We start from the raw sequence: 27,945 nt of genomic DNA, 5'->3' as shown, positions 1-27,945 counted from the left end.
TTCAGCTGGCACGTCCTGGCATGGCCGTACCCACTGTTAAAACACTGATGAACTTCCTTGCTGGTTGTCAAGCAGCCGCTGCCCAGACCGTCCGAAGGCCTGCCCGCCTCCCCTGCTGTCCTGGCCCCTTTCCTGGGACGCCCTGGGGGGGTCCAGTTGAGACCCCCCGCCGCAAGATCCACTAGGAGCGAGCTCCAGTCTCGTGTCCTGTGTCCATTCTGACTTGTCGTGTCTCTTGCTTATGGGCTGTTTAATTTTTAAAATTCCTATCTCTAAACATTTTTATTGTGATACAATACGCATAACATAAAACTTATGTGTACTTTAGTATACAATACAATTCAGCGGCATTAAGTACGTTCACAACGTTGTGCAACCATCCCTGCTACCCAGTTCTAGAACCTTTTCATCCCCCCAAAGGAACCCTGTACCCATAAGGAGTCACTCCCCATCTGCCCCACTCCCCACAGCCCCCGGCAACCACAAAGCCGCTTTCTGTCTCCACGGATTTGGCTGTTCTGGATATTTCCTACAAGTGGCATTGTATAATAAGTGCTGTTAAATATTTTAAATCAATATTTTTAGGCTCCTTGCTTCCTGAAGTACAGAGCAATGTCAGTGGAGGAGAACTGAGAAAGGGTGAGGGGGCTTCTGGGAGCAGGATGTGCCTGTGTGTGCGAGCTTGCGTGTATGTTGGGCAGGGGTGGGGGGACCGTGAACGGGCTGGGGGTTACCTTTGGTTTGTCGGGCTCCCGGGAGTAGGCTGTGTACAGTTCTCTGAAGACCCCCTTGCTCTTGGCCTGTAGGGTCTCCTCTCTGTAGATGTGGTCTATCTTGGACTGTCGGCACCCGAAGACCAGGACCATGGGGCAGGGACTCATTCCTGGGGACCGGAAAGATCTCATGTCACTGGAAGCTCTGATGCTTGACTCGGAGGGGGTGGCTGGTGGTGCCAGGGGTGCTGGGAACCTTAGCATGTGCCACGTGGGCAGAGGGACACGGACACCGGGGCCGACGGTCTGTGTATTCACGCATACATGCACTCACCGAGGGAAACGGCAAAACCAGGCAAAACCGGGCAAGTGTGTTCAGACTTCGGCAGACTTCTCTTCTCTGGGTTTTAATCCTTCCTTCCACCCCCGGCCACTGAGCAGCTCCCACCACTGGGGAGTGCTAAAAACCTCCAGACTCTGAAGCTGGACTGCTGGGTTCAAATCTCAGCCGTGTGTGATCCTGAGCAATTTACCTAACTTTCTACGTCTCCGTGTCCCAATGTACAAAATGACAGCAATAGTACCATCTAACCTCACTGGGTCATTGGGAGAAATAAATGTAAAATATGAGAACCGTGCCTGGGACACAGCGAATACAGTTGTCCCTTGGTATCCACGGGGATCAGTTCCAGGACCTGCCCTGGATACCAAAACCCAGGGATGCTCAAGTCCCATGGGCGGCTCCCTGCATCTGAGGCTCTGCATTTGCGGGTTTTCAACCAACCCCAAATGGTGCAGTACCAGAAGCATGCATTTAATGAAAAAAGTCTGCATATAAGTGGACCTCTGCAGTTCAAACCCATGTCATTCAAGGGTCAACTACACTTTATACATATTAGCTATTTTATTAGAATGACGGTTTCACTGGGGCAAGCTTTGTTTTTTTTTAAAGTTGTTTCCGTCTTGTTCATTGCTATGCCTCCAGCACCCACAATCGTGTTTGGCATTCATGAGATGCTCAGTAAATCCCTGTTTAAAGCATGTCGAAACAGTGGGTTTCTAATAAGAAAAAAAAACAAAAACAAACAAACCATCTTTTAAAAAGAACCAAAAAACCTCCTGTGGGTTTCTTTCTTTCTTTCTTTTTTTTTTTAAAGAAATGACTATTTCTAACAACAAATTGTATTTAATAGAGGAATTAACTTTAATAAGGACAGAATCTTAAGAGCCTAGAAGTCGCTAGCTACCTGGGGTACCACTGAGGGCAAAATGACTACATGTGATGTCACTGGAGGATCAGAAAGGATAAAGGTAGACAAGTACCCAGTACCGTAACGGCATGAACTCGTCCAAGCAGTGACGGGGCTTAAAAGAGCCTCTTTTACAGGGAGGGTAGAGCTCAGTGGTAGAGCTCATGCTTAGCATGCAGGGGGTCCTGGGTTCAATCCCCAGTACCTCCATTAAAACAGATAAATAATTAAATAAACTTAATTACCCCCCTCCAAAGGCCTGAGGAAAAGAAGCGTCTTACACAGCCTGTGGGTTTCTTTCTCTCCTCTCAAAGCTGACCTGTTGTGTCTCTCACATTGAAGCCTCTGGGACATAAACACACACCTGCTAAGGCTTAATGCTAACCCCTTCTAGGGCTGCTTACGTTTTAAGATGGGGTCCTAGTTTAGCAGTTGAAAAAAATGTCTTCTAGGGTTGGAATTACAGGCCTTGGGACAAGCTGTGTGGATTTGCTTGGGCAGGTCCTTTGAATTATACCAGGAACTTCACCCGTGGGTCAGGTCACTACTCTGCTCCCCCAGGCCCTCCCCAGGTGGTGACACAAAGGAGAGAGAACATCGTTGTGTCTCCAGGCTGCTGGGATGCAGGCGGGCCACTCCATGGGTGGAGATCCCATGGCTGCTGGACCCACCTTTGTGCTGGATATCAAACTGCCGTTGCTGCCAGAAGCTTCGGAAAGGGGCAATGCCAGTGCCCGGGCCAACCAGGATACAGGGCACTTGGGGGTTTCGGGGCAGGTGGAAGCTGGGCGCTCTGGACAAGGAAGAGAGAGAGTCAGAAGGCTTGCGGAACTCAAATCTGATCAAGAACTGCTGGGTCTTAGGTAAACCAGGTGGCCATCTTGGGTAGCTCACTGGGGATCAAGTGACACTTACCAGCGTGAAAGGTCTCATAAATTTGGGGAATTCTCCAAACAGGAGGTCCTGAGGGTCTGGTTATCGCTGCATTTCCCAATTATCCCCATTGCTGAGCTAAGCTAAGCAGAGTCCCTACCTTGGCACTGTTGACATTTGGGGCTGCACAATTCTCCGTGGTGGGGGCTGTCCTGTGCGTTACAGGATACTAAGTACCCAGGCCTCTACCTGTTAGATGCCAGGAGCACCTTCCGGCTGTGACAACCAAAACTATCTCTAGACATGGCCAAGCACCCCCTGGGAGGCAAAAATCACCCCTGGTTGAGAATCACTGAATTAACCATCCATGAGATCTTCCCACGTCAGGGAGTCACAGACTTCAGGGTACAAGAGAATCACATGGTGATATTAAAAGGGGTGGCAGAGTCCTGGGCAATGCAGTAAGTCTGGGCTCAGGACTCCGCAGTTTTGAAGCACCCGAGGGGATTCTGATGCTGACCACACCATGACCATCCCACCCTGAACAGCTGAGAAAAATGGCCGGCCGAGTCCACTGCTGAGGTAGGGGAGTTATCGGCTGGCTAAGCAGGTACTTACAGTGGGCTTCGGCGCAGACACACCTCTTGTTTTTTATTTTTTAAAGTTATATTTTTTAATTTGACTGATTGATTGTGGTAGGACCACCTGACACGAAATTGATCCCTTTAGCACATTTTTAAGTGCAAGACACGAGTGGGCAGAAACCACTTTTAAAACTGAGTCTGGGAGGAAATGCCCAGATTGATGGGGAGAGGGGTTAAATCTCCCTGGTCTCTGAGAAACTGGGAACAGATGGGGTGACCAGCAGACTCTGGATAGAAATTCCACTAGTCTGCAAATTCCATGAAGGCCGAAGCTGCACTTGCCTGGCGTCTGCTGTAACCCCAGCATCGAGCACAGTACGCGCACTGGGTAAGGATCTGTTGCATTGACCTGAATTTGGCTAGAGGACTTGCTTAGCTTCTGCAGTGTTACTCTGCGCCCCCCGATCCTGTTTCCTTAACAACCGACCCGGAGTGGTGCAGAGTGCGATCTCAATCCCACCTGACTCCGCCACCTCCCTAGAACCCTTCAGGCTGGACCACCCAGCCCAGCTAAAGACATCGGGATGCAGATTCGGGATGGCTGCTTATTTCTCCTCATTTGCCACTCACCCTCTCACGAAACAGGGCACCACTTCGTCAGCCTGGATCCGATTCAGCCAGGAGGAGCACACGCCGTGGTGAACTGGTCCTTCTCCATCTAACAGAGCAACCAAGGTGACCGGGCTCACCTTCTGCCGTCCCCCAAGCTTCCCAGTCCCTGACCTAACCCCCTCTCCAGTGCAGAAGGCTCACGGTCCCAACGCCAAGTCTCTGCCTTAGAGTTCCTTGTCTGGATCCCTTCCTCTGAAGGGCAGGAGGAAATGGTGAAGCTGGGGTGAGCTCGTGGCTACGAAACTGCTGGACAGGTGTGGGTCAGATTCAAGTCCTGTCCACTGAAAGGGTCCTACTCAACATGCTCTCGCTAGCCTGTCGGGGTCCTCTCTCAGGCACCGTGCATTTTAACTGCTTTATCAAAGAGGGAAAACACGGGAGCAGAGGTCAGGTAAGCCGAATCATCTGTAATCAGCTAGGCATCAGGCAGCAGAGAGCTCCCCCCTCGGAGGGGAGGGGTGGTGGCGGCTTGTTCTAGCTGCTGCCTTGGGGGTATGAGGGGAGCAAGGGAGTAAAGGAGGGTCTCCGGCTTTGGGAGCAGAGGTTTCCAAGTGTGCACCTTGTTTCCGTCCTAATTCTGCACAGAGCTGGCTCTGCCTAAGGGGACAGTTTGCTGCTCTGTTTCTTTTCCCGGTTTCCTGGTCTCGGGGGGTGGGGGGTGGGGTGAGTCTCCTCCCAGGGGATTTGGGACTTGGCAGTGGTTTAGACAGATGTGCAGAGACCCCTGGAAGGTGTGTTGGGGGGAGCCGACCCGGGGGCTCGCCCAGCGCCTCTGCCCACCTCGGGTGCGGTAGGAGACGATGGCCACGGTGAGGTGCACCTCGTCAGGGTACATGTCTGGGGAGGAGCTGATGGAGTAGTAGCGTGGCTGCAGCAGGGACAGCTGGGTCAGGAGCAGCGTGGAGGGCATCTGGACGGACGGGAACTCCTCCAGCACCTCCACGATGGTGGGGTTCTTGCCCCACTTCCATTCCTCGTACTCCTGCAGTCCCTGTGCCGAGGAGAGGGACAGAGAAGAACTCGCAGCCAGCCCCTGGAACAAGCTTCCCATGAGGGCTCGAGGAGGTCCAGGGAAGAAGGCAAATAAAAACACAGTAACAGTCAACTCTCAACACAGGAATTATTCTGTGCCGGGTTTTCATTTTTGCAAGGATCTGAGGAAATAAGTCTGATCACCATGCCTATTTTAGTGATGGGGAAACTGAGGTATATAAAAATCCCATGGTGGATACAAGGTGGTGAGTCCAGGTCAGGGGGTGGCAAACTTCAGCCCACAAACCAAATCTGGCTCAGTACTCACTCTGTAAGGCCCATGAGCTAAGAGTAATTTTTACATATTTAAACAGTTGGTGGGAAAACCCAATACTATTTCATGACATAAGAATATGTTATGAAATTCAAATTTCAGTGTCCACAAATAAAGTTTGATTGGAACCCAGCCATGTTCACTCATTTCTGGGTCATCTTTGCTGCTGTGCCATGGCAGAGCTGAATAGTTGTGACAAACGGACTGTGAGTCTAACATATTTACTACCGGGTCCCTTATGGAAAAAACCTTGCAGACCCCTGTTCTGGGCAGTCTGGCCCCAGAATCTATGCTCCTGACCATTACACTCTCCTGCCAGTTGGGGAGGTCAAGAGATACAATGGGGACGGAGTCATGACTCGCAGGTGTATGATTTGTGGGTCTGGAGGTGCCTCCTCGGAGAGTATGGGTCACATTCAAGACGGTAAATGACAACCCCGAAGGAACAGGCTGGAGTGTGGAGGACCACGTTCAGGGGTACACTGACAGCAAAGACAGCTGTTACCAGGGACCAGAGGAACTTTCTAGGGCTCTGGAGCTATTTTTTCCTATATCTTAGAAGCTGCCCTTAGCTTATAGGAAGCTCAGATTTTAAGAAGGGTGAAGCCTACTACAAGTGCCTTGTGTACCAAAGCTTCTCCCCATGTTCTTAAAGACCATCCTTGCTTTATTGATAGGGGATGGCATTCTTGAGAATGTGCCTCCCAAGGTCCCCAGCCTTACTGATCTCTAGCTGCAGGGGCGCAACTGGCCAAGAGCCCGAGCAGCTAGTCACTAAACCTGACATCCACCTTATCCCAGATGCCTCCATTCAAACTTTCTGCTCTCTCCCTCACTTGGGGTCAGGCTTGTTTTGAGGTCTGACGGTTCTCTCCACCTTATCTGACTCCTTTCCCATGGTCTCTCACACAGGGGTTTCCCCTGATAAAAATCCTCATTCTTTTAATGGAGTTTGCTCTTTTTGGAAGAAACGGATTCCTACAGTTATATCAAATTCAGCTTTAAATAATCCCATGCAAACAGTGCAAGCTCTGTTCTCTCTTCCTGTTACCCTGCTTTCATTCATTTAAAATTTCAAAGTTGTGCATGTACAGAGTTTAAAGGTTAAATAATTCTGCAAAACTTCTGATGAAAAATAATGCTCTCCAATCTGTGTCTAACCCCTCAGAAGTAACCATGTACCATTTATTAAGTGTTTTTTGTTTTCTGGTGTTTATTTTCATCACTCTAAATAATATGCACTCCCTGAATTAAAAAACAAACAAACAAACTTGCTGTACCACCATTCAATCCCCTCTTCTACACATGCTCCACTGATAGCTTGCTTACTGGGGAGGAGACCCGACTGGGGGAAGTCTGAATGGTCCTCCCAGCTAGGATTTTTTGCAGCAGCTTGGTTTCTAAGCAAGGGTGGTAGAAGCTAAGCTTTTTGGTTCACTTTACCATCCGAGGACGCCTAGATCTTGAAGGCATACCTATAGCTCATCAGCACTGAAAAAGGCTGATTTTTAAAACAGGGCACAGTGGGATTCTTCTAAGCATGGACTCCGACAAAACTAATGGAAGCTCAAAGGTTCCAAAGGAAGGAGGAAAAAGAGTTAGAACAGTAATTTCTACTGCAGCCAGAGAACTTGGAGATTCAATGGGGTTACCCTCATCCTGGCCAGGACTAGCCAATGGCGACCTTCTGCAAACTAGCGTGGCAGCCCTTGCTCAAGACTGCCATCTGCTGGACAACCGCTGTAATAACTATACAACGCTCCAACCACAGGGGAGGCGGAAGGCGCCCCCTTGAGGTTGTCCGAGGCCAGGGACCCACCTTGCTGAGGACCAGCAGACGCTGCTTCTCTTTCTCGCTGGTGGCCAGGGAAGCAAACTGCTGCAGCTGCAGCGGCGTCGGCGGCGTGGTGATGTCCAGATAGTACTTGAAGGCCTGGAAGATGGTGCAGGGCGGGAGGCGATGCTCATCGGTCCAGTTACTGATAACGCCTGTGGAGGCACAGGAGGTGAGACATGGGCGGGGGGAGGAGAGACTGGGCTCCGAGGACCTGGGTCCTAGTCAGGGGCGCAGCATGGGGCCTGGTGAGCTGGACTGCCCCAGAGCCAAGCAACTCCTCGGCTGTCCACCTCCCACCTCCCACATCTACACCCGGGGCCCTGGGGACTACGTGACACCTCGTGTGTGCAAGAACCATGTCCAAAATCAATTGAGCAAACTAATCCAAAAATTTAAGAATGAACAAATATTAAAATAGCATGAGACAGTCCCCTGACATTCTATGCAGTGAGCCACCAACTTGAGCGTGAGCTGTGAGTCTATTCTGTCTCCATCTGTCCTCTCTTGGTGTCAGCCTCTCACCTCTCTGAGTGGGATTCTGGTGTTTAACATGCTCAACACTCACCTAGCACTTTCTATGTGCCACATACTGTTCTCAGCACCTGATATTATTAACTCATTTAATCCTCGCCACAATCCTAGGTCGTGGGTGCTATTATTATTTCCATGTTGCAGTTGAGGAAAATGGAAGCACAAAGAGGTTAAGGAATTTGCCCCAGGTCACACAGCTCAAACGCATAAAGTCAGGCAGTATTGCTCCAGACCATGTATTAACTACCATACAACACTGCCTTTCTGTTCTTTAATCCAGTATATCCCCTAAACACAAGCCTCTCCGTCATCAGGGGCTCAACTCAAGATAAAAAGTACTGTTCCAAAGTGCAGGAGGAACTGGCTGGACTGGATTTATTAAGAGAAAGTGTGTTTCTCTAGAGCAGTACCTTCCAAAGGGATTTTCACCAGAGCTTTGACTACATACTGTTCTCACATTCTGCCCTGACTTTACATCCTGGCTCATTTTTAAAGGGGACAGGTCACTGAATCACTGGGCTACCATGTATGGTCACCACAGTTCCTTGTACCTGCGGCTACTGAGATGAAACACGGAGACATTTACCTTTTGCCTTTAAAAGTTCTTTAACAGGAATGTCAAGGACGGTCACTGAAATGGGTTGGGACTTGGTCTAATGAGATTTGAAATGTGGTTCAATCACAATGGGCCACTGAACTTTATCCAGTGCCTTACAATTCTAAGAGGAGGCAGGGGCAGACTTCAGCTGCTATTTACTTGGCAGGCAGTGAGGCAGGGGTGATGGAGGAAGTAAGACAAGCAGCCCCTGCTGAGATTGGTGTCCAGCTGATGAAGGAAGGGAGACACCCCTTCTCCTTGATGATAAGCCATCAATGTTGCAGCATCACGGACGTTCACTCAGCCAGCTGGGCCAACGCTGTTTAGCCATGAGAAAGGGGGTGTCCTCTGTCTCATAAACTGGAGGGTGACAGAGACAACCCTCCTAGCTAGATTGGTGATTGGGAAGAAGAACGGGTCTCCTCTTTCCCAGACACTCCTCTTTCTCCTCTTTCTGGGACTCCCTGGAGATGGGGAGGGCCCTTGGGAGTGGCCGGGTAGGGTACCCAGCCGACCGTAGTTACCCAAAGCCGTGTTCCGTTCCTCCAGCAGCTCCACCTTCACCAGCTGGTTGACAGGGGGCGCGTCCTCCAGCCGCTCGATCAGGGCGTTCACGAGGTCCTCGTGGTTGCCCGGGAAGACGCCCAGGTGGTCCCCAGGCTGGTACTGCAGCTCCTGGTTCCCATTGGTGTGGAGACGCACGAAGATGGTGGATCGGCTGGAGGGAAGGGAGGGGGAATGAAGAGTTAAGGGCCACCGGTTCCTGCCCCCTTTCATTGCTCCTCTGTCTGTCCTTGTGGCTACAACTCCCCTCCTTCCATTCTCCTGGGGCTCATGCCAACCAGGCTTCTGTCCCCATCATACTACACCACCCACGGCTTTTAGCAAGGTCAACCATGAGCTCCTCATTGCAAATCCAGCTGCCAGTTCCCAGTGCTCATCGCGGTCACCCAAGCAGCGGTGGATACAGCTGGTCACCTGCTCCTTCTCAACTCCCTTCTCCTGGATTCTAGCACCCCACACTCTCTCGATCTTCTCTCTGGCCGCTCCTGCTCAGTCTGCTCTGCCTGTTCCTTCTCATCTTCCCTAACTCTGGGCGGTGGAGCACCCCAGGGTTCAGTCCCCAGACCTGACTGCGTTTCTGTCTTCCTGCCCCTGCTCAATTCTCCCCTGTACTTACCATCATCTGACACCCAGCAAAGTTTACTTCGTTATAAGCTCTGTGGTCTGCCTCCTGCCTGCCCCTGCCTTCCTTGGCCCCAAGGACAATGTAAACTCTAGAGGGCAGAGAATTTGTCTCTTTTGTCCCCTACTCTATTCTGGCACCTACGGACAGTGCACAGCATGTAGTAGGTACTCAAGATAGATTTATTGATTAAAGGAACCCGAGACTCCCAGGTTTATCCGGCTGCTGGAATAGGTTCTGCTCTCAATACCAATCGGAGTTCTGCCAGGAACCACTAGCCCATTGGAGCCCCAGGCAGTGATGTCCCCATTCTGTGAAATCCCATCTCTCCTCGGAATCCCAAGCTTCACTCCCTTTTGCAGCCTGGGTCCTCATCTTGTTAGGGACCAGGGAAAAGAACTTGGCCTTAAGCTTGGGTTTTTGTTATGCACAAACCCACTGATATTACAAAGTCCACAGAACTCAGGAGAAAACCCAGAGAGACACTTGTTCAGTCTGCCAGGTCATGCCCTTTCTATTGATTTTTGAATTTCAAGGGCAGGAGCTCTGTGCTAAGTGAATGGCTTCAAGAATGACTCCTCAGACTACAATGATTCTGGCCCTCTTTAGAGTTTCAGTATAGATCTAGTGCATTTTTTTTTTCACCTGAAGACTTTGGGGGTTGATTACTACATCTTAGTGAATCAAATCTTTTGTATTCTTTGAGTTACAGTTGCATTTTCAGATCTGCTTTTTCTTCATTGCCAACTGGTTTTCAGTTGATGGAGACACTTGATATTCAACAAGAAGTTTCTACATTCTTCTCGGTATGTAAATCAGCACTTTGAATAGACCAATGGGACTCGCTATTTAAAGGAGTTTTTGGCACAACCAAGAGCCCTTTTGTGCTGCAAATAGCCACATTATTAAAAATAGTTGTGCTGGCATATTTGCTTTTTTGGGTGTCAAGTATTTTCTCAAAGCACGGCACCCCTGGTCCTTAGCATGGTGGGCAACTTGGTAACTGAAATTGTGATTGATGGTGGTAGGGTCTGGGGTCCCACCCTCTGTCCCTGGGCTGGTTTTGCCCTCTCTGGGTCACTGATCTTGCCAATGATGCGGACTTGAATGATGGATTCTGCTCTGAGCTCACGGGCATGTTTTGGATCCTGGAGAGTGGAGGCTGCCAGCCAGCAGGTGGCGCTGTGGGGTCGCTAATTTAGGAGCCTCCAGCACCAACCCCGGGAAGCCTTTGAAAGGCCCCGCAAATCAATTCCCACTTTCTCCCAGATCATCACGATTTCTTTCAGAAGCATATTTGCCTCCGTTCATTCGGCCGGTACAAAATAGAAACGCGGAGGACCCGAACTTGCTGAGCTGGCTCACGCTCACAGCCACTTGCCCGGAGGCCTCTTAAACGTGGCAGAAGGTGGTCAGCGGGTAAGAGGCAGGAACGGGAATGTCGCTGGCCGGTTGGCTACCAGGTGGGCCCAGGGATGTGGTCACGGGACATCTTGATGGGCTGGTCCTTGAAGCTTTGCAGGAAGCTGATCCCCCAGTGGATAGCGCTAGCCTGGAGACCCACCGTCTTAGCTCTCAGTTCTGCTGGGGGTTTCTAAGTATAGGATTTTCTAAGCCTTTTTCTTCTAAGCTTGGGACACATATGAGCCATTGAAAAGTATTAGGGGAAGGAGAAAGGGCGGCACTGGGAAGGCAGCAGGCTTTTGAGCCCTTTCCACCCTCTCCCCCAGAGCACCCCCGGCTTGTGACGTACGCATATCCACCTACAGAAGCATAACTACACACACTCATGCGCACACTTGGCAAGGGTTCAATGACAGGTTCGCAGATGAAAGAACAGCCTGCTAATGTCCAGCATTAAATGGAAAAAAAAAAAAAAACAGCTGTTCGCTCTTCAGTGAAAAGAATAAACATTGTCTGTTGCGGGCAGTTTGAGTTAATCAGGTTCACACACTTAACAAATTCGCAATGAGTGTCAGGCACTGTTCTAGGCACTGGTGAGAGAGTGGTGGGTAAAGACAACAAAGTGCCCGATTCTCACTGAGGAGTGACTTGAAAAGATCTCCAATGGGGCTGGTGATGTGGATGGGTGGGTGGTGACGGGCTGGGGGCCGTGGGCTTAGTGACCAGCAGATAAGGATGGCCAGGGATTTGACATTTGAGCAGAGGCCTGAATAATGAGAAGGAGCGGACATGTCCTCTATTCACCAGCCTCTCTAAAGCCTCTCCTGCACGTCCCTTCCTCCTGACTTCCAGGACTTAACGATCCACACACCACCACTTCATGCTCCATTATACTCTCTTCTGTACTGTTTGCTAATTGGAGTACAGAGAAAATTTATTTCCTGGCCAGGCAGTAACTGCCGGTCACTTTTCTCTTTACAGTGGCAAGGATCACCCTCAAAAGCAGGTTTACTTCCTCTTAAGCACTTTGCTTGCAATTAAGGGTCTCTTGTTGGGGGTGGGGGTGAGGGGTGTGTGTGATTTGTGATTTGTGGTATCTTGCTAGGGCCTCCAGGCACAAACAGCACGACTCTGGCCTTGGAGGGGGGAAAACTGGAGACAGAGTCATGCTTTTTCTTTCAGTTATCCTTAAAAAAAAAAAACAAAACAAAACTCGTAAAGCTGGAAATGGTAGTAAGTCTGTGAATTGGTAGCCCTATAGGGTACGCTTTTAAAGAGCTAAACACCTGGACACAACTTGATCCTTTTTTGTGCTAATCCAGAACTGCTTTTAATGCTATCTTCTAGTTCCTAACCTTGTTGAAATATCCTTTGGTAGTAAGTTACCCAGCATGGAGTCAGCCGTCCTTTCTGGAGGAAGATGAAGGGGACTTTGGTCCAACTTAGCATCCAAACATTTGCAAATGACCTTGCTGTTTGTGTATAACCGTGTAAGGAGTAACTTTTTGTGATCTGGTCTTCCACAGTTTTTTACTGTAAGAAATTTCCAATAGATTCCCAATCCATTCCTCCAGTGTTTGAGGATCTAGGAGACAACACGAGAGCCCTGGGGCTCCATCCCGTTGACAGTGTTGTCAAAGGTTTGACGTCCATGTAGAAAGCATACAGACTAAACCTGCAGGTGTAGGAAGCTGGGATGGAGAAGGGACAGTAACGGGAACGTATGATACACTAGCTGCTTTGTGTGCGTTGTCTTTAATGCCCACAGCAGCCTTGCGATGTTGTTCAGGCCGTAGGAACAGCCATTTGGCATCATGACTTTGGAATCAGAGAACAAAGTCTGTGTAACCTTGAAAAAGTCACTTGTGTTTTCTAATTGTCATTTTTCATATTTAAAATGTAGACGATAATAGTGCCTACTTCCTAGGCTGGTGGAGTTCTGTGAGATTCTACACAGAGAGGACTCAAAACAGCGCTTGGAATGCAGAAAGTACTAGATAAATGTTGGCAATCTTTATAGCCACGATTCTTACTTTAGGTAAGGAGACAGGGGTTCAGAGGACCCAAGGGACTTGCCCAAGGTCACACAGCCGGCACGTGGCAGAACTGGGTCCAGATCCCAGGGCTGTCCAGCTCGAGAGCCCACACTTTGTACTTTGCCATGCAAAAAATTCGAGATCTCAAAAGATCTTCATGGGCTGTAAATGCAAAGTGAAATGGCTTCCATTTGACAGGGATCAATGCAAAGACCTTCATTCCTGCTAAAAATTCTTTTTTACTTATCCAGGTGGAGGGATGCAGAGACCTGATGGGGTCACTCTGAGAAGACATGAAGTCTAAGAGCAGCAAGGACATAAGCTTAACGGGAGAGCGGCATGGCTGTCAGGAAGACGCCTGCATCTCGGGCAGCACCAGCGTGTCCTGTCCAGATCCGGGATGGTAATAACAGCCTTAGTGCACTTGGCAGTGATCATGGGACTTCCACTGCACTGTGACCAGGTCTGAGAATGACATCTGCAGCAGGACAGAGTGCGTCCTTTTACTAATGCAAAACGCTTGGGAAACCAGGTCTCGGGAAGAACACTTGGAAGGAACCAGGACCGGGGAGAGACTGGTCGCCGTCCTTGGCTATTTGCAGCTCTCTCATTTGGAAGAAGTCACTTGGTATTGGGTGTCACTGGAGAGTGTAGCTGAGGACCAAAATGAAGTGCTAGGAAGAAATGCTTTGCTGATAAGCAATCATAAGATAACTCCTAACAATTAGGACCTCAAGACACAGAGGGGCTGATGTATGTAATAAACATCTCGCCATCCCAAGGGAATTTAAGCAGAGCCTGGGCAGCCGTTGTTCAGGATGCCAGGGGAGAATTACCTGCGAGGAGGAAAAGTCAGGACTAAGAGATTTCTGACTATGATGAACGTGACAGTGAACTGTTAGCAGTTTGACAAGGGTGTGGTCCATATTGAAACTCCTCATAAAACCTTTCTCTTGCCTCTTGCCACAATAATCATCACCATTCACTTATTTTCAGCCTTGCAGGCTGGAGCTTGGCAAAGGGGAAAGCAGAAAACCAAGATGCTACAAAGTAACAAGGGGTCTTGATGACCCTTAGAGTGGTGAGAGGAAGCCAGTCCTTGGAGTCAACAAGGGCCCCTTCCTTATTGAGGGTGGCACCTGGGGCAGAGGCGGGTAACCCCAGGGGACCAAGGTGTTCCTACCTGGATTTGGGGCTCTGAAGGTTTTGACGGCTGAGGAGTCGAGCGGCTGAGACCCGCTTTTTGTGGACACTGGACAGACCTGCAAGGAGGAGAGCAACATTCTTCCTGAGATGGAGTTAAAGAGTTTTCTTTGTCAAGAAAAAGCCTCTAGCTTCTACTGACCCCCTCCTTACGTTCCCCTGTCCTCTGGGGCACAGTGAAGACATAGAAGAAAAGAGGCCAGGCAGGCATTGGTGGGCGCAGTTGCGGACAATGCAGAGCAAAAAGCAAATCCGGCTGAACTCAGCGGAGAAGAGGAGGTTCAGGGTAGCACACCACGCTGCCGGAGGGAGGCACTCTTTCAAGCACGCTGTTTTCCTGCGTGTGGGGCAGGAGCAGCGCGTTTATTTTGGGAGGGTTTCACTAAAGGGAGACCAAAGCGATGAAGCCCACCTTCTCTGAGCACCTTTTGGAGGTGAGAACTCCTGTCTTCCCCTTCCCCACACTGTCAGGAATGTCTCCCCGGGAGGGTGGGGAGTGGTACCTTGTGTAAGTTCCGGAGCTTCAGCCACATAGGTGAGGCGGAACTTGTTCCTCTTCCAGCTTCGGTCATTGCTGATGAGGGAGTTGTTGGCCTTCTCAATGTTGACGTCATCTCCCACGCAGAACACGTCACAGGCTGCCTGTGGCACACACGGGGCTTTCAGTGACCTCTTTCACCCAAGTGGGATTCCCCTCAACAGCTTCAAGTCCCGGCATGTATCCATTCATCCACCCATCCATCATCCCATCCACCCACCCTGCATCCTTCCCTGCCTCCCTCCTCCCTCCATTCCTTTCTTCCATCCATTCATCTACCTATCCATTATCCCTCCGCCCATCTACCCACTCTCCCGTCCATCCACCTATCCATCCACCATCCATCCTCCCTCCCTTCCTTCCTCCCATCCATCCACCCATCCTCCTTTCCTCCCTCCCTCCCTGCCATCCATCTATCCATCCATCCTTCTATCCACCCACCTACCATCCCCTCATCCATCAATTCACTCTATATTTATTTTTTGAGTGCCTTTGATGTGTTGGACATACCACATTTACTACTGACTTTGGGACTAACCTCTATTTAATCTGTAACTCTATTAGGTCATTTATTCCTAAAACCAACTTGTACAGAGGCTTAACATTAAACAATAGAATAAATACCTTAGAATTTCCTATCTTCCTCTAAAGATTTAAAAATTATATTAAAGGCAGAATATATTGAATATTTGGATATCTGCATATAAATTTTTCCTGCTTTTCCTTTTTGCAAGTTCATAAGTTCTTCAACTTTAGTGATTCTAAGAATTCAGGTTTTTGGAGATAAAAACCATGGATAATGCCAAAGGTTTTCAAAGGTAGTTTTTTTTTTTAACCATATTTTGGCCTCATGTTGATTTTTAAATGATCCAAATGTTCATTAACTGATGAATGGATAAACATAATATGGTATAGCCATAAAATGGAATATTATTTGGCCACAAAAAGGAATGAAGTACTGATATATACTATAATGTGGACGAATCAGGGAAGTATTATGCTAAGTGAAAGAAGCAAGTTACAAAGATCTCATAAGATTCCATTCATATGAAATGTCCAGAATAGGCAAAGCTATAGAGTCAGACAGCAGGTTTAGTGGTTGGTAGGGCTGGGCAGTGGGCTGGGAGGATGGGAGGGTGAGACGATAGCTTAAAGGATTTGGTGGTTCGTAACAGGCTCTGTTTCTGGGACACTCAAAGTTGACTGATTGAAGTCAAGAACCACACAGTTATCTCAGGTATTAAAACAGCCAGGTTATCTTGACTCTCCTCATCTAGGAAGAAATTCAGGAACAGGCTTATCGACACAGTCTCTCCAAATACATATCCTTATTGCTCAGGGGCCTCAGTTTCCCCTTTTGCTCTCTTTGTCTGGATGAAGAGTGTCAACTGGATGACAGAAGGTTGGGGAGTGCCCTTTCTCTTGCGTTGCTGATGACACTGCACCCTGGGGCTAAGGAAGGGGCAGGGACATGTGGGTCCACATTCACTGCTTTCTTGTTTTTTCCAGGATGGCCAATGGCATCACGCCCCACATGCATACAGAAGGCCGTTATTCATTTATTCCCCTGTGACCTCATCTCTAGAACAGCGCTGTCCAATAGGATGTCCTATCATGACAGAAATGTTCTAATTGTCTAATATGGTAACTCCTAGCCACTAGTGGCTACTGAGCATATGTGGCTCATGCAGGTGAGGAATGGAATTTTAAATTATATTTAATTTATATATATATATACACACACACACACACATACACACCCATATATATAAAAAAAGTATGTAGTTACATACATAATGTTGTTATATATAACATTATATATATAATTATATGATATTATAATACATTAAGTATATAACTACATACATTTTATATATATAAATTAATGCTTTATGTTAATTATAATGTTATATATAACATTATATATATAAATACATACAGTATATATATACACATTAAATACATATTTTAAATTATATATGTTGTATATATGTGTTAATATATGTTAAATTATATATATGTTGTTATATATACATATATAACTATATACAAGATTATACATATATTAAATATTATACAGATATGTTATTTACAAGGTTGTGCAACCACCATCACTATCCAGTTTCAGAACATTTCCATCCTCCCAGAAGAAACCCTATAACCTACACACATTAGCAGTCACTTGCCTGAACCCCTGGCAACCACTAATCTACCTTCTGTCTCTACAGATGTGCCTATTCTGGACATTTTGTGCAATGGGATCATACAGTTAAGTTTCCTTCTGTGTCTGGTTTCTTTCGCTTGGCACAACGTTTTCAAGGTTCATCCTTGTAGCAGGTATCAGCACTCCCTTCCTTTTTATGGCTAAATAATATTCCGTCATGTGGACACACATACTTTATTTATCCATTCATCATATTTAACGTCCACTAGTTTACATTGAAATTTAAATAGCCACACGTAACAATTAAGATTGTCAAAGCAGACAAAACTGGTGAGATCTGAGATCCAGCCCCAGGCATGGCCCCTGGCTTCATTAACCAAGTCTATGTTTTGTGTTTACCTGTCTACCAAATGTGAGTGAGGGGTGCATTCCTCCCAGCCCCCAAATTTCAAGACTCTATGTTTTTATAGACCAATTCCTTACCCATAATGCAGGAGGCTGAATTCTGGGTAGAGAATATCTTAAGACCACGCCACCTTATCTGAGTTGTTTAAAGCTATCTCCTGGTTGGAGACATGAGAGAAGTACCAAGAGCTCTCTAGTGTCTTCTACCTCTGATGGTTTAGGTACCCTGTCTTGGGGGGTGGTCCTTGGGGGTCATGACTTCTGCCCTGGGTCTCTGAGATCTGGGTGGACGGTTACCTTGAAGACCTTCTTGGCCCAGGTCCTGAAAGCCTCTTCCTGCCCACAGAGCTCGTCCCCCTCCCTCATCTTCAGGATCCTCTCTCCCCCCAGCTCTTCCAGGAGGGTGTCCACGGCGTGTCCAAAGGCGCAGAAATGAGGGTATGCCCGTGAGCCAAGGCCGAACACAGAGAACCTGCCAAGGAGACAAGAGAAGGTCCATGCCAGCAGACCAGGGAGACGTGGGGGTGTCTGGTGTTATGGACATAACAGTCCATATGCCCCCTCAGATCCGTATGTTGAAGCCCTACCCACCCACAATGTGACCGTATTTGGAGATAGGACCTTTAAGGAGGTAACTGAGGTCAATCGAGGTCACAAGGGTGGGGCCCTAATCCAATAGGACTGGTGTCCTTCTAAGAAGAGAGAGAGAGAGAGAGACACCAGACAGCTCTCGATTTGTCTGCACACGCAGAATAAACCATGTAAGGACACAGTGAGAAGGCGGCTGTCTGCAAGCCAGGAAGAGAGGCCTCACCAGAAACCAACCAACCCCACTGACACCTTGATCGAGGGCTTCCAGCCTCCAGAGCTGTGAGAAAATAAACTTCTGTTATTGAAGCCCCCGCGTCTGTAGTATTTTGTGATGGCTGCCCGAGCACACAGAGACATCTGGTATCTCCAGAAGGACAGCGTTTAGCCTTTGGTGGTAAGACAACGCCAAGCCCATCCGGGGAAGGCCACTGTTAAGCCTGGGAGCCCCCGAGCCCTGTGTGCTCTTCCTTCTGGTCTCTGCTAAGCACCACGGTCCTTGGGAGACAAGCCCCAGGCGATCCTTAGGAGGGTGAGCTGGGGACCGTGGTGACCCAGAACTGTTTCTTGTGTGTCCCTTTCTAAGCTGTACTAATTGGGGATAAGAGTCTCTATTACTGGAAAACTTAAACTCTACTGATGATACAACTAGATTAGTTTTAAGTGCAAAGACAATGAAAACTCCAGTGCAGCAGTTCTCCAGGTCCTGTATGAACGAGGAGCTCAGAAGGACTTGTCACTAACACATTCAACGTTGGTGGGTAAACAGCTTCTTCTAGAAGGGACTGAAAGACTTATACATATGCTGGCTCCACCCCTTGCAATGCCTGTGAAATTGAGTTGCTTCACAAACCCTCTTCGCATAGATATCACTAGAAAACGGTGTTTGAATCGATGGGGGTCAAGTTAATGAGGTTTTCCTGTATGTCAAGGAGGAGCTGCTTTGACTGAAGTCTGAGAAGTGAAGGGCTGGGGCCCAGGGGCCCCTCAGTTGTGCAGAGACTTTACGTCACACTTTCAGGACTTGGTTCTGGCTGTGGGTCTTCACCTCACTGGGACTGGATCGAGAGGTTGACAAGTGGGACACCAGGCCCCCTGACTGACTTCTTCCCCAGGCTGGAATGTTCTGTGGCAGACTGTCATTTCAGACAAGCCAAGGAGGGCAACTGTTTAACTCAGTCCACACAGGGTCTGGCTCTGCCCCAGACTCTCTTTTTTAGAATGATGGTCAAAAGATTGCGATGGAGGATGAGGGAAGGAGTTGGGGAAGTTGGGGAGAAGGGACTCTGTTATTGGACAATGAATTTGAGATGGGGTCCAGGGGTCTCAGAGATCAAGTCAAAGTCAACATAGGTTAATATCTACTCTTTCAAACTCGTACTCATGCTTTCTCACCTCATTCTCCACTTCTTTCCTGCCCTTCCTTCCCTGGGGTTCCAGAGCCTTTCCAAGGGAAGGATGTGGGATTAGGCAGCATGTTTCCCCATCCCCTGTGATCCTCCATTAGGTAGAGCCCTCACCTTTTCCTCGCAGGGCAGTGGCCTGGCAGGTGGAGAGGGCTGGTGGCCAGGAGTGGACTGGCTGGAGGACGCCAGGAGCAGCGTTTCTGGCCCCCACCCTCCCCTCCAGCCTAACACAGATTTGGAAACTCTTGGCACTAGTCATGCCTTGTGGTTAAGGCGTTGTTCCCCAAACCTCCAGTATTGATGACATTTGAGACACCTGACCACCACTGACACTGTTATTTACTGAATAGCGCTGTTTAATTTGCTTTTATTTTGTACTCACTAGCTAGTCAAACCCACTGGTGTTCACTAACAGATGGTCCAGATGATTAATTCATTAATACGTTTGCCGAGGCACCCGAAGGCCTGTGTCACAGTCTCTTCCTAGACTCAGATTTCCATCACCATCTTCACCTGATGATTTCAAAATTCCTATTTTAAGCTTCCAAACCAGAAGCTGGTAAACTTATTTACAGGGCCAGACGGTAAATATTTTCAGGCTTGTAGGCCAAGAAGCAAAATCGAAGCTATTACATAGATACTCTCGTATCAAGGAAGAAAATATATTCCTACACATTTTTGGACAAAATTTAAAATACAATAATAATAATAGTTATTGAGTACAATTATAAAGACTGAGTTATATATGTCCAGTAATGCGAAGAATGGAATTTTTTGGTGGGGGGATAGCATTTTGCTTCACTGAGGTTCAAAGATAATATTTTCTGTCGTCAAACGAATTGCAAATGTCCATCTGTAAAACCCATTCTAAGCTCACCAGTTGTATAAGAGTACACCATGGCCAGGCTGGATTTGGCCCATGGGCTGTAGTTTGCCAACCCCTGCTCTAAGCCATGAGAGATTTAATAAGGGAAAAATGGGTCTGACTGTCAAACCACAGATGTTTCAATGTCAAGCTGAAAAAAATGAACTGATGTCAGAACCCACAGAACGTACAATACCAAGGGTGAACTCTAATGTAAACTATGGACCCTGGTGATAATGTGTCAATGTAGGTTTGTCGACTGTATAAATGTAGCACTGTTGAGGGGACGTTGATAATGAAGGAGTCTGTGTGTGTGTGTTGGGGGTGGGCAGGGAATATATGGGAAATCTCTGTATCTTCCCCTCAATTTTGCTGCAAACCTAAAAAAATAAGGTCTATTAAAAAGTGTACCAATGGACACAACACTTCAATATCCAGGAACTCTGTGATTTGTATCATTTATTAAGTGCTGCCCTGAGCATGCGAGGGGAAGTTTCAATGAGTAAAGGTCTAAGAGATTAGTGGCCAGGCCTGAGCTTACATCAGCTTCAACTTGACCAAGATCTGTGAAACCAAGGGTTTGATATTCAGTTTGCTCTACTTTCCAAATACCCATTAAACTGAACACACAACCACTGAGATATGAAATATCTGCCCATGTATTATCTAAAATGCTCTCGTGGGATGTGACTATGCTTTGGGAAGCATGGAGTTAGGACAGCATTTTTTTTTTTTTTACATTTTTTTTTACTGAGTTATAGTCATTTTACAATGTTGTGTCAGGACAGTATTTTTTGAATCTGCGCGTTGGAGTCAATTAGGGAGATTAAAAAAAAAAAGCAATGCTTGGGACCAATTCTAGACCAATTACATCAGAATCTCTGGAGGTGGGGCTTGGTTATCTGTATTTTGTAAACCTCTCCAGGTCATCTCGATGAGCTTCCAAGGTTAGGAACCACTGGGTCATAGCAGGGTATCTCCGAAGCTTCTATTAAAGCTTCTATTAAAGCTTCTATTAGGAAGGGAGCTCACTGAGTAATATCCTTCAGCATAACTGATGTGAAACTGATGTGATGGGGTGAAACCTGGGTGATGGGGGCTCTGAAGGAGTGTGTACAGAAAGAGATCACAGGAAGGGTCCAGGTAGTGTGCTTTAGTGGGAGGGGTATCCCCAAACAGCCAGAGTGCAACTGGTTATGTGAGGGACAAAACGACATGGAAGGGAGACCTCCCTTCCCCTGACAAAGAACCCATTTTGCAACTAAGTCCATTTTCCCAAGAGCCTTCATCACCCCCAACGTCCTGGGTCTCTCGCTCACCTCACATTCGCCAGGGGCCCGGCACTCTCAAAGTTGTCTCTGAGGTCTGGCCCTTCGCCTGATGATTTGCGGGAATCCGAGTATGAGGAAACACTATTGAACCGGACCTTGTAGCTCCTGCCAAAATAAAAGAGAGTCTGTGAGCTCTGGCTTGCAGCCCCCTTCTGGGGTCAATACCTCAATGGCTTTCCAAATTACGAGCCCTGGTTCTAGGACCACTCCTTGAGTGTTGAGTGAGACCACAGCACACCTACGGCGTTGTCTGGAACGTATCAACGTACCCTCGCCCTCCACAATGACAGCTAGCCATCTGCATTTGATGCTACCTGTATTTAAAAGATTTCTAACCACATCTGACTCAGGAAGAACAGATCACACCTTAACCCATCAGACCACATTTCCTTCCTTCCCAAATTTTAATGGGTACGGGAGACATGCGGGGATCTTGTTAAGATGCAGATCCTGATTCAGATGGGAACAGGGTGGGGCTTGAGATGCTGCATTTCCAACAAGTTCCCAGGAGATGCTGATGCTACTGGTTCCCACACGTCACACTGAGTAGCCAGGAACTACACTTGTGCTGTTCGCAGTGGCCATTGGCCACATGCGGCTATTTAAATTTAAATTCTTTCAAATTGAATACAATGAAAAATTCTGCTCCCCACTGGTACTAGCCCCATGTCAAGTACTCAACAGCCATGTGGGGCTAGGAATTGCCGTACAGGGTGGTACAGGTATAGGACATTTATATGCTCATAGAAAGGTTTATTGGATGGTGCAAGACTGCCCCATTCAGCGTTCTCTTTTTAAAAATTTTTTTCCTTTTTTTGAAATTGAAGTATAGTTGATGTATGATATAATATGTTACAGGTGTATACTATAGTGATTCAGAATTTTTAAAGGTTATCCTTCACTTACAGTTATTATAGAATATTGACCATATTCTGTGTTGTACAATATAACATTGTAGCTTATTTTATAGATAATAATTTGTACCTCTTAATTCCCTGCCCCTGTAGTGCCCCTCCCCTTTCCCTCTCCCCACTGGTAACCACTACAGTAGTCTCTTTCAATAAAGTTACGGTCTTTAGACATTTCAAGGGTCTCTCATGTTTCACATTTCAAGTAAATATGAAAAATCTTCAGCACTGACACATAACCTGAAAAGAGATTGGATTTCTTATTAAATTGTTTTGAAGGGGAAGAAAAGATGTCATTGGGACTCAGACCTCAGCATTAGAGGCTCAGGAGCTTCAAGATTTAAAAAAACAAAACCAAAAATGGTTTCCAGTTTTCCTCTAAAAGTGGTAAGTTTTATTCTTAGATTAAGACAAAAACCAAACCCAACCAAACAAAAAAAAAAACCTCTAAGACCAACCCCCCAACAAACCCCAAACAAAAACCCCTACAAAACCCCCAAATCAAAAACCAAAACAAAACACAAAAAAACAACACACCAATCTGAATGCAAAAGACAAAAAAAGAAATTGCGCACTCTGGCAGCAGGGTTTCTAAGCTGGATGTTCTTCAAAGTTGATGCTCCAGCATCAGGAAAGTTCTAAATATATTTAAGTGTATTTTCTGCCCTAAAATAGTCTCACATTGAGTCACTTCTCCAAATAAGCCTGTAACACATCAGGGGGTGGCTGTGTTGTTAGTGCGGGAGGGGTGGTTGATGGTTGTGGGGTAAAAATAACGGCACATGTATTTGTAGGAGGTTGGAGGTTTTTCCAAATGCGTTGTTTTTTTGTTATTATTCTTTGATCCTGGCAGCAGCTCCCAGAAGTGGTCAGGGCAGATAGTTTCTTCCCATTTGGTGGATGAGAAAGACGGAGGCCCAGAGAGGTCAAGCGACTTGCGCAAGGTTACTCAGCGAGTTAGTGGCACAGCCTAGGGTAGAACGCTGGTCTCCTTGAGACCCGGATGCGGTCTTGGCTGCTGCAGCACCGAGCATGCGCACACACCTACACCTTGACAGGCACGCATGCGCGCACACGCACTCCTCACGCACGAACACAAGGCATACACGAGCGCATATTTGCATGCACGCACATGCACACACGCATGCGCACACACGCGCTCTACCTGTGCTGGCTGTCACGGGCTGCAGCCAGACCGTGGAGTTCTCTGTCACCTCGGGGAAGGGGAGGCCCTTTACGGGGAAAGAAACGCAAGGGTTCCGGGTACCTAGAGGGGAGAATTGATGGTGCCCTATCTCTCCCTGGAGGAGGGGTGAGGAGGACCTGCTGAAGACCACCCGGATGGGGTGGGAAGGAGAGAGGCAGGGAGAGTGAGGACTAAGATGCTGGCATTGGGCACGGAATGAGGGCTGAACACAAGGAACTCAGCTGTCCCCTGGAATATGGAATGTATGCAAGTTTGGCAACATGGGCTTGGCTGAAAGAAAACCAGAAGGGATTTTCTGCAGAACGCAGCCTCTAAACACCAGTCAGCGACGGCATGTGATGTTCAACTTAAGACCGGCTCCACGTTGGAGGAAACACGATGTTGATCTCACAGAAAGGCAGCTCTGTCTGCACAGGCCATCTGTTCTCTATTTGGGTGGAGTTAAGGTCTTTTCAAGGGTAATTTTGACTACGGGTGTTTGTCACCTGATGAAGTATCTTTAGAGTCCAATCCCATGTTAGATGCAGTTTCACCAGCAACAGATTTTGACCTCAGGCACGTTTCATCTTATAAGATATCTTTTTGAGTCAACCTCCACGTTAGTGAATGCAACTCCACTAACATCAGGGGGAAATGTTCCAGGGAAAGAAGCTCACGGATTCTGCATGTAGGTTTCCAAAGGGCGGAGATAGTAAGAACTGGTATTTACACAGCACTCATAACTTTTCACAGGATGCTGACGTCTGTTTTCCAGTTTGATACGTACAGGTTAGACACTTCAAGCAGGGATAATAAACCCAATTTGATGGAAAAAGAAACTGAAGCACAGAGCTGTGAAGTGACCAAAGGGACCACAATCTCCACCCCAGTGGACCACATACACCTACCTACTAAAAAGCAGTTACAAATGGACTTTAGGTCTCAAAACCATCCAGAACTCAGATGTGAACCCCAGATGCCAAAAGACAAGTTTCAGTTACCCCATGGGCTGTCATGTGATACTGGCAGGTCATTCACTTACTTCCTTTCCTCGTGCACAGAGTTGGGGTGCCTCATTTCCATCAAAGCGCAGCCGAACTTCTGGAGGTTGAAAGAGATGAACAAAATGTGAGGCATGTATGATTAAATCTGGAACAAGGTTGGGCAGCACTGAGGGTCTGGGGTCCTGACTGGCAAACGAGGAGCCTGATACCTGGGGGCCAGGGTGTCAGAGATGGTCAGGGGCTCGGGCTGGGCAGCCATGCTGCAGGTGCACGTGGAGCAGGGTTGTTTACAAAGGGCTATGGAGGTGTGGACTGCCCCCACCACCCCCAGCACACGAATCCCTTTTGTGGCTTTTTACAAAAATATTGTCCCCACTTCTCTCATCTGGAGCAGAGGACCCCAAGCTCTTGATTGGAGCATCCATTTGAAAGAACTAGCTCACTCAGGTGAAAATATTTTCACTAGGGATCAGCTAGTCAGTGGACACCAATAGACTGAGGACTTGGAATTGTCCAATCTTTGCAGAACTTGAATCCAAATCGAGATCACTGGCTCTGAGGTTCTGGGAGAATTTGCTGCTGAATAGCAGGTGTAACTGCTGCCCCTCCTTCCTGCTCATGGAAACACATGCTAGAACAGGAGAAAGCTCATCTCACCTCCCCGTTCTCAGGGGGGTCTCCATTGCCAAAGGTGCTGGTAACCACCAGGACCAGAGTTTCATGTTCCAGGTGCACAATGTCATATTCTTCCATGGACATCACCTAGGTGGGAGAATGATGGGGGGGGGGAGGAGGGGAGAAAGTGATGAAGAGAGAAAAAGGGTGGGAGGGAACAAAGTGGTGGGGGGAGAGGAGAGAGGCAAAAACGATGGGTCTTCATGGGCCATCTCCTTCATAAGAACCAAATTTCTGAGTGCCACTATTTCAGTGGACTCAAGTGGGTAGAATGAAAAGCTTTTTAGTAATATGGAACCTTCCTGTGCTCACTGTGGTCTGCAGGACCACAGAGAGTCTGGGGCAATGGGTTGGCTGCCAGTAAAGACAGATCTTGACTGGGACTCCTTACAACCAACTGATGCTGGAGTCTTCTTGACCAAGTTTAGGCTGGGAATGACCCAGCTGGATCTGACCAATTATCTGCTCAGCTTCCTTTTTAACCCTCCCTCCAACTGTATGGAGGACCTGGGCCAAAAAAGTCTGAGATATCTACCTTTGGGAAAGTTTGTTACCCTGTATCTTAGCGTTACTTGAGCAACATTTCTCAAAGTAGGTTCTAGGGAAGCCTGGTCTCCAAAGATGCTCCTTGAAAGTAAGTGAGCCATAAGCAAACATATTTGGGAAACATTTCCATTCTCTTCTCTCCTCTTTTGGAGATGATAACCCATACTTGCAGGTTAAAGGCTCTGAGAAGTCCTGCAGCAAATAAAGCCACTTAACTGTATTAAATGCCTAGCTTCCCAAACTGACTCCAGAATTGTTTTTCATAAGCTTTCTAACATTTCGCTCTAGAGATGGGGGTGGGGATTCCTGGACTCCTAGAGGGTTCTCAGGGAGAGAAGCATCAGAGTCCCCTGAAATATAAGCAGATGTGTGTGACTGGGCTGATGGGCATCTTCAGATGTGCCTTCACCCATTCTCAAGGGGTGCTTCTCTGCTAACTTCCCTCTCTCCTCTTCCCAACTTCATTTACCAGGAGGGGCTGGAGAGCTGGCCCTGCCCTCTACCCACCTTGGCATCAAAGGCGTGTTTGAAGATCTCACACAAGGTTTTGGCATAAGCCTGCGATTTGCCCGTCTCTGTGGCATAAAGGATGGTAGCCTTGACCCTCTTGGCCATTGCCTGCCCCATCAGCTTGGCTGAGAACTTGACAGCTCTGTGGCGGGGGAGAGGATGGAAAGAAAAACGGGAAATGTGGAAAGGAGGGAGGATGCCAGGCTGGGACTTTGGGGCAAGAACCATGATCCATGAAACACAACAGGAGGGAACTTACTCTCCTAATCTCGGGTGGCTTCAGGGACACTCAAAGCCCAAGTGTAGGTGCCATATTTATCCCTTTATAAGTCCCTCCAGAGCAACCAGTCATGAGCTAACACGGTTGGTTAGTTTTGATGGTTTGTTACTTGATTGATTGCCCTCATTCTTGAGAACCTTGGTTCGCCAAGCATTGCCGGAAAGATGACCATTCTTTCACCAAATGTTTATTGAGTGCCTAACTATGTGCCAGGAGTTGTTATAGGGACCGAAAAACATAGAGAAATGGCTGTCATTCGTGTGTGTTTGTGTGTGTGTGTGTGTGTGTGTGTGTGTGTGAGAGAGAAAGAGAGAGAGTGAGAGAGAGTGAGAGGAACGAATCACTAATAAATCACCAGATTAGAAGGGATTTTAGATATTTATAAACCCACAAAGGAAGGACCGGGTGTGGGTGGATCAGCCATGCATGTCTAGGGTCTTGCACAGCCTGATGCTTAATTGGCACTAAATACGTATCCATCAAAAGGAGGAATGGATTTCAATGCTGCTACCACCAAAGCCCTGGAGAGTTTAAGGGGCAAGTCTATGCTCTTTCCATTTAAATGGAGAATTCAAAACCATCTACGAGGGCATGGGGAAGGCAGGCAGGCCAGAGGCTCAGGAATGCCTGGGCTCACCTTCCGATCAAGCATCCCTGTTCTAACTAGGAATCTCAGAGCAGGCAAATTGCTAATTACCCCCACCTGCGGATTAGGTGGTAAATTCATCACTTCTTAGAATCAGGGAAACCACCCACGCTGCCAGAGCTAAGAGGGGAGAAACAGAAAAGAATAAAAGGTGCCTGGAGGGTTCCCTCTGAATGATCGGAGCATAAAAAAGTACCTAAAATTAACTCCCACTGTTTCTACCCCAAACTTAATAGTGCAATTAACGCTTTAGATTTCTCCCTCCCTTTTTCCCTTGGGAACATCTGAACTGAACTGGAGCCAAAGGCTGCCATCCCTGAGAATATTCGTGATGCTCTTGTTGTGGGAAGAAGGGCGGCTGATGTACTCTTCCTTGGCTGGAAGACAAAGTTAGGTGGAAGGAGAAGGACAGGGAAGACAGAGGGAGAGATCTCGTGGGCCATATTAGTGGAGCCAGGACCTAGGTTTCAGTCTCTGCAAGATGAGCAGTGTCTCACTTCGGGGGTCCATGGCATGGACAGCACCCATGGTACAACGAGGTACCATATGTAGAGAGTTCTGGACCAAAGGAGCGAAGGAAAGTGAGTTAGTAGCTCGGTACATACCTAGCTCCTCTGCCAGGAAGTTAGCTCCAAGTAGAGGGTCTCTGCCAAGTGGATCAGGGGAGCTCTCTATCTTTAGACAGAAGGCTGGCATCCCC

The 27,945-nt window shown here is 47.7% G+C and overlaps 1 protein-coding gene across 5 annotated transcripts in view; it reads right to left on the bottom strand.

The window, feature by feature from the left end:
- NOS1 (nitric oxide synthase 1) overlaps positions 1-27,945 on the bottom strand; it is a 166,919-nt gene that overhangs the window by 9,746 nt on the left and 129,228 nt on the right. For 4 of the 5 annotated variants that reach the window (XM_032471388.1, XM_032471391.1, XM_032471389.1 and 1 more), the window contains exons 14-27: positions 26,317-26,461; positions 25,246-25,350; positions 24,627-24,685; positions 23,564-23,665; positions 21,479-21,595; positions 17,598-17,772; positions 14,697-14,835; positions 14,174-14,252; positions 8,889-9,082; positions 7,218-7,387; positions 4,873-5,083; positions 4,051-4,138; positions 2,635-2,756; positions 735-883 (exon numbers count right to left, since the gene is read on the bottom strand). In XM_032471388.1, the coding sequence (XP_032327279.1) occupies positions 735-883; positions 2,635-2,756; positions 4,051-4,138; positions 4,873-5,083; positions 7,218-7,387; positions 8,889-9,082; positions 14,174-14,252; positions 14,697-14,835; positions 17,598-17,772; positions 21,479-21,595; positions 23,564-23,665; positions 24,627-24,685; positions 25,246-25,350; positions 26,317-26,461 (1,855 nt within the window). The remainder of the gene's footprint in view (positions 1-734; positions 884-2,634; positions 2,757-4,050; positions 4,139-4,872; positions 5,084-7,217; positions 7,388-8,888; positions 9,083-14,173; positions 14,253-14,696; positions 14,836-17,597; positions 17,773-21,478; positions 21,596-23,563; positions 23,666-24,626; positions 24,686-25,245; positions 25,351-26,316; positions 26,462-27,945) is intronic. The other variant, XM_032471392.1, reaches the window with a different exon arrangement.

The sequence above is a fragment of the Camelus ferus genome, chromosome 32, assembly GCF_009834535.1.
Source record: "Camelus ferus isolate YT-003-E chromosome 32, BCGSAC_Cfer_1.0, whole genome shotgun sequence".
Taxonomy (NCBI): Eukaryota; Metazoa; Chordata; class Mammalia; order Artiodactyla; family Camelidae; genus Camelus; species Camelus ferus.
The sequence above is the reverse complement of the archived record's forward strand: the minus strand, read 5'-3'. Positions and strand labels throughout refer to the sequence as shown.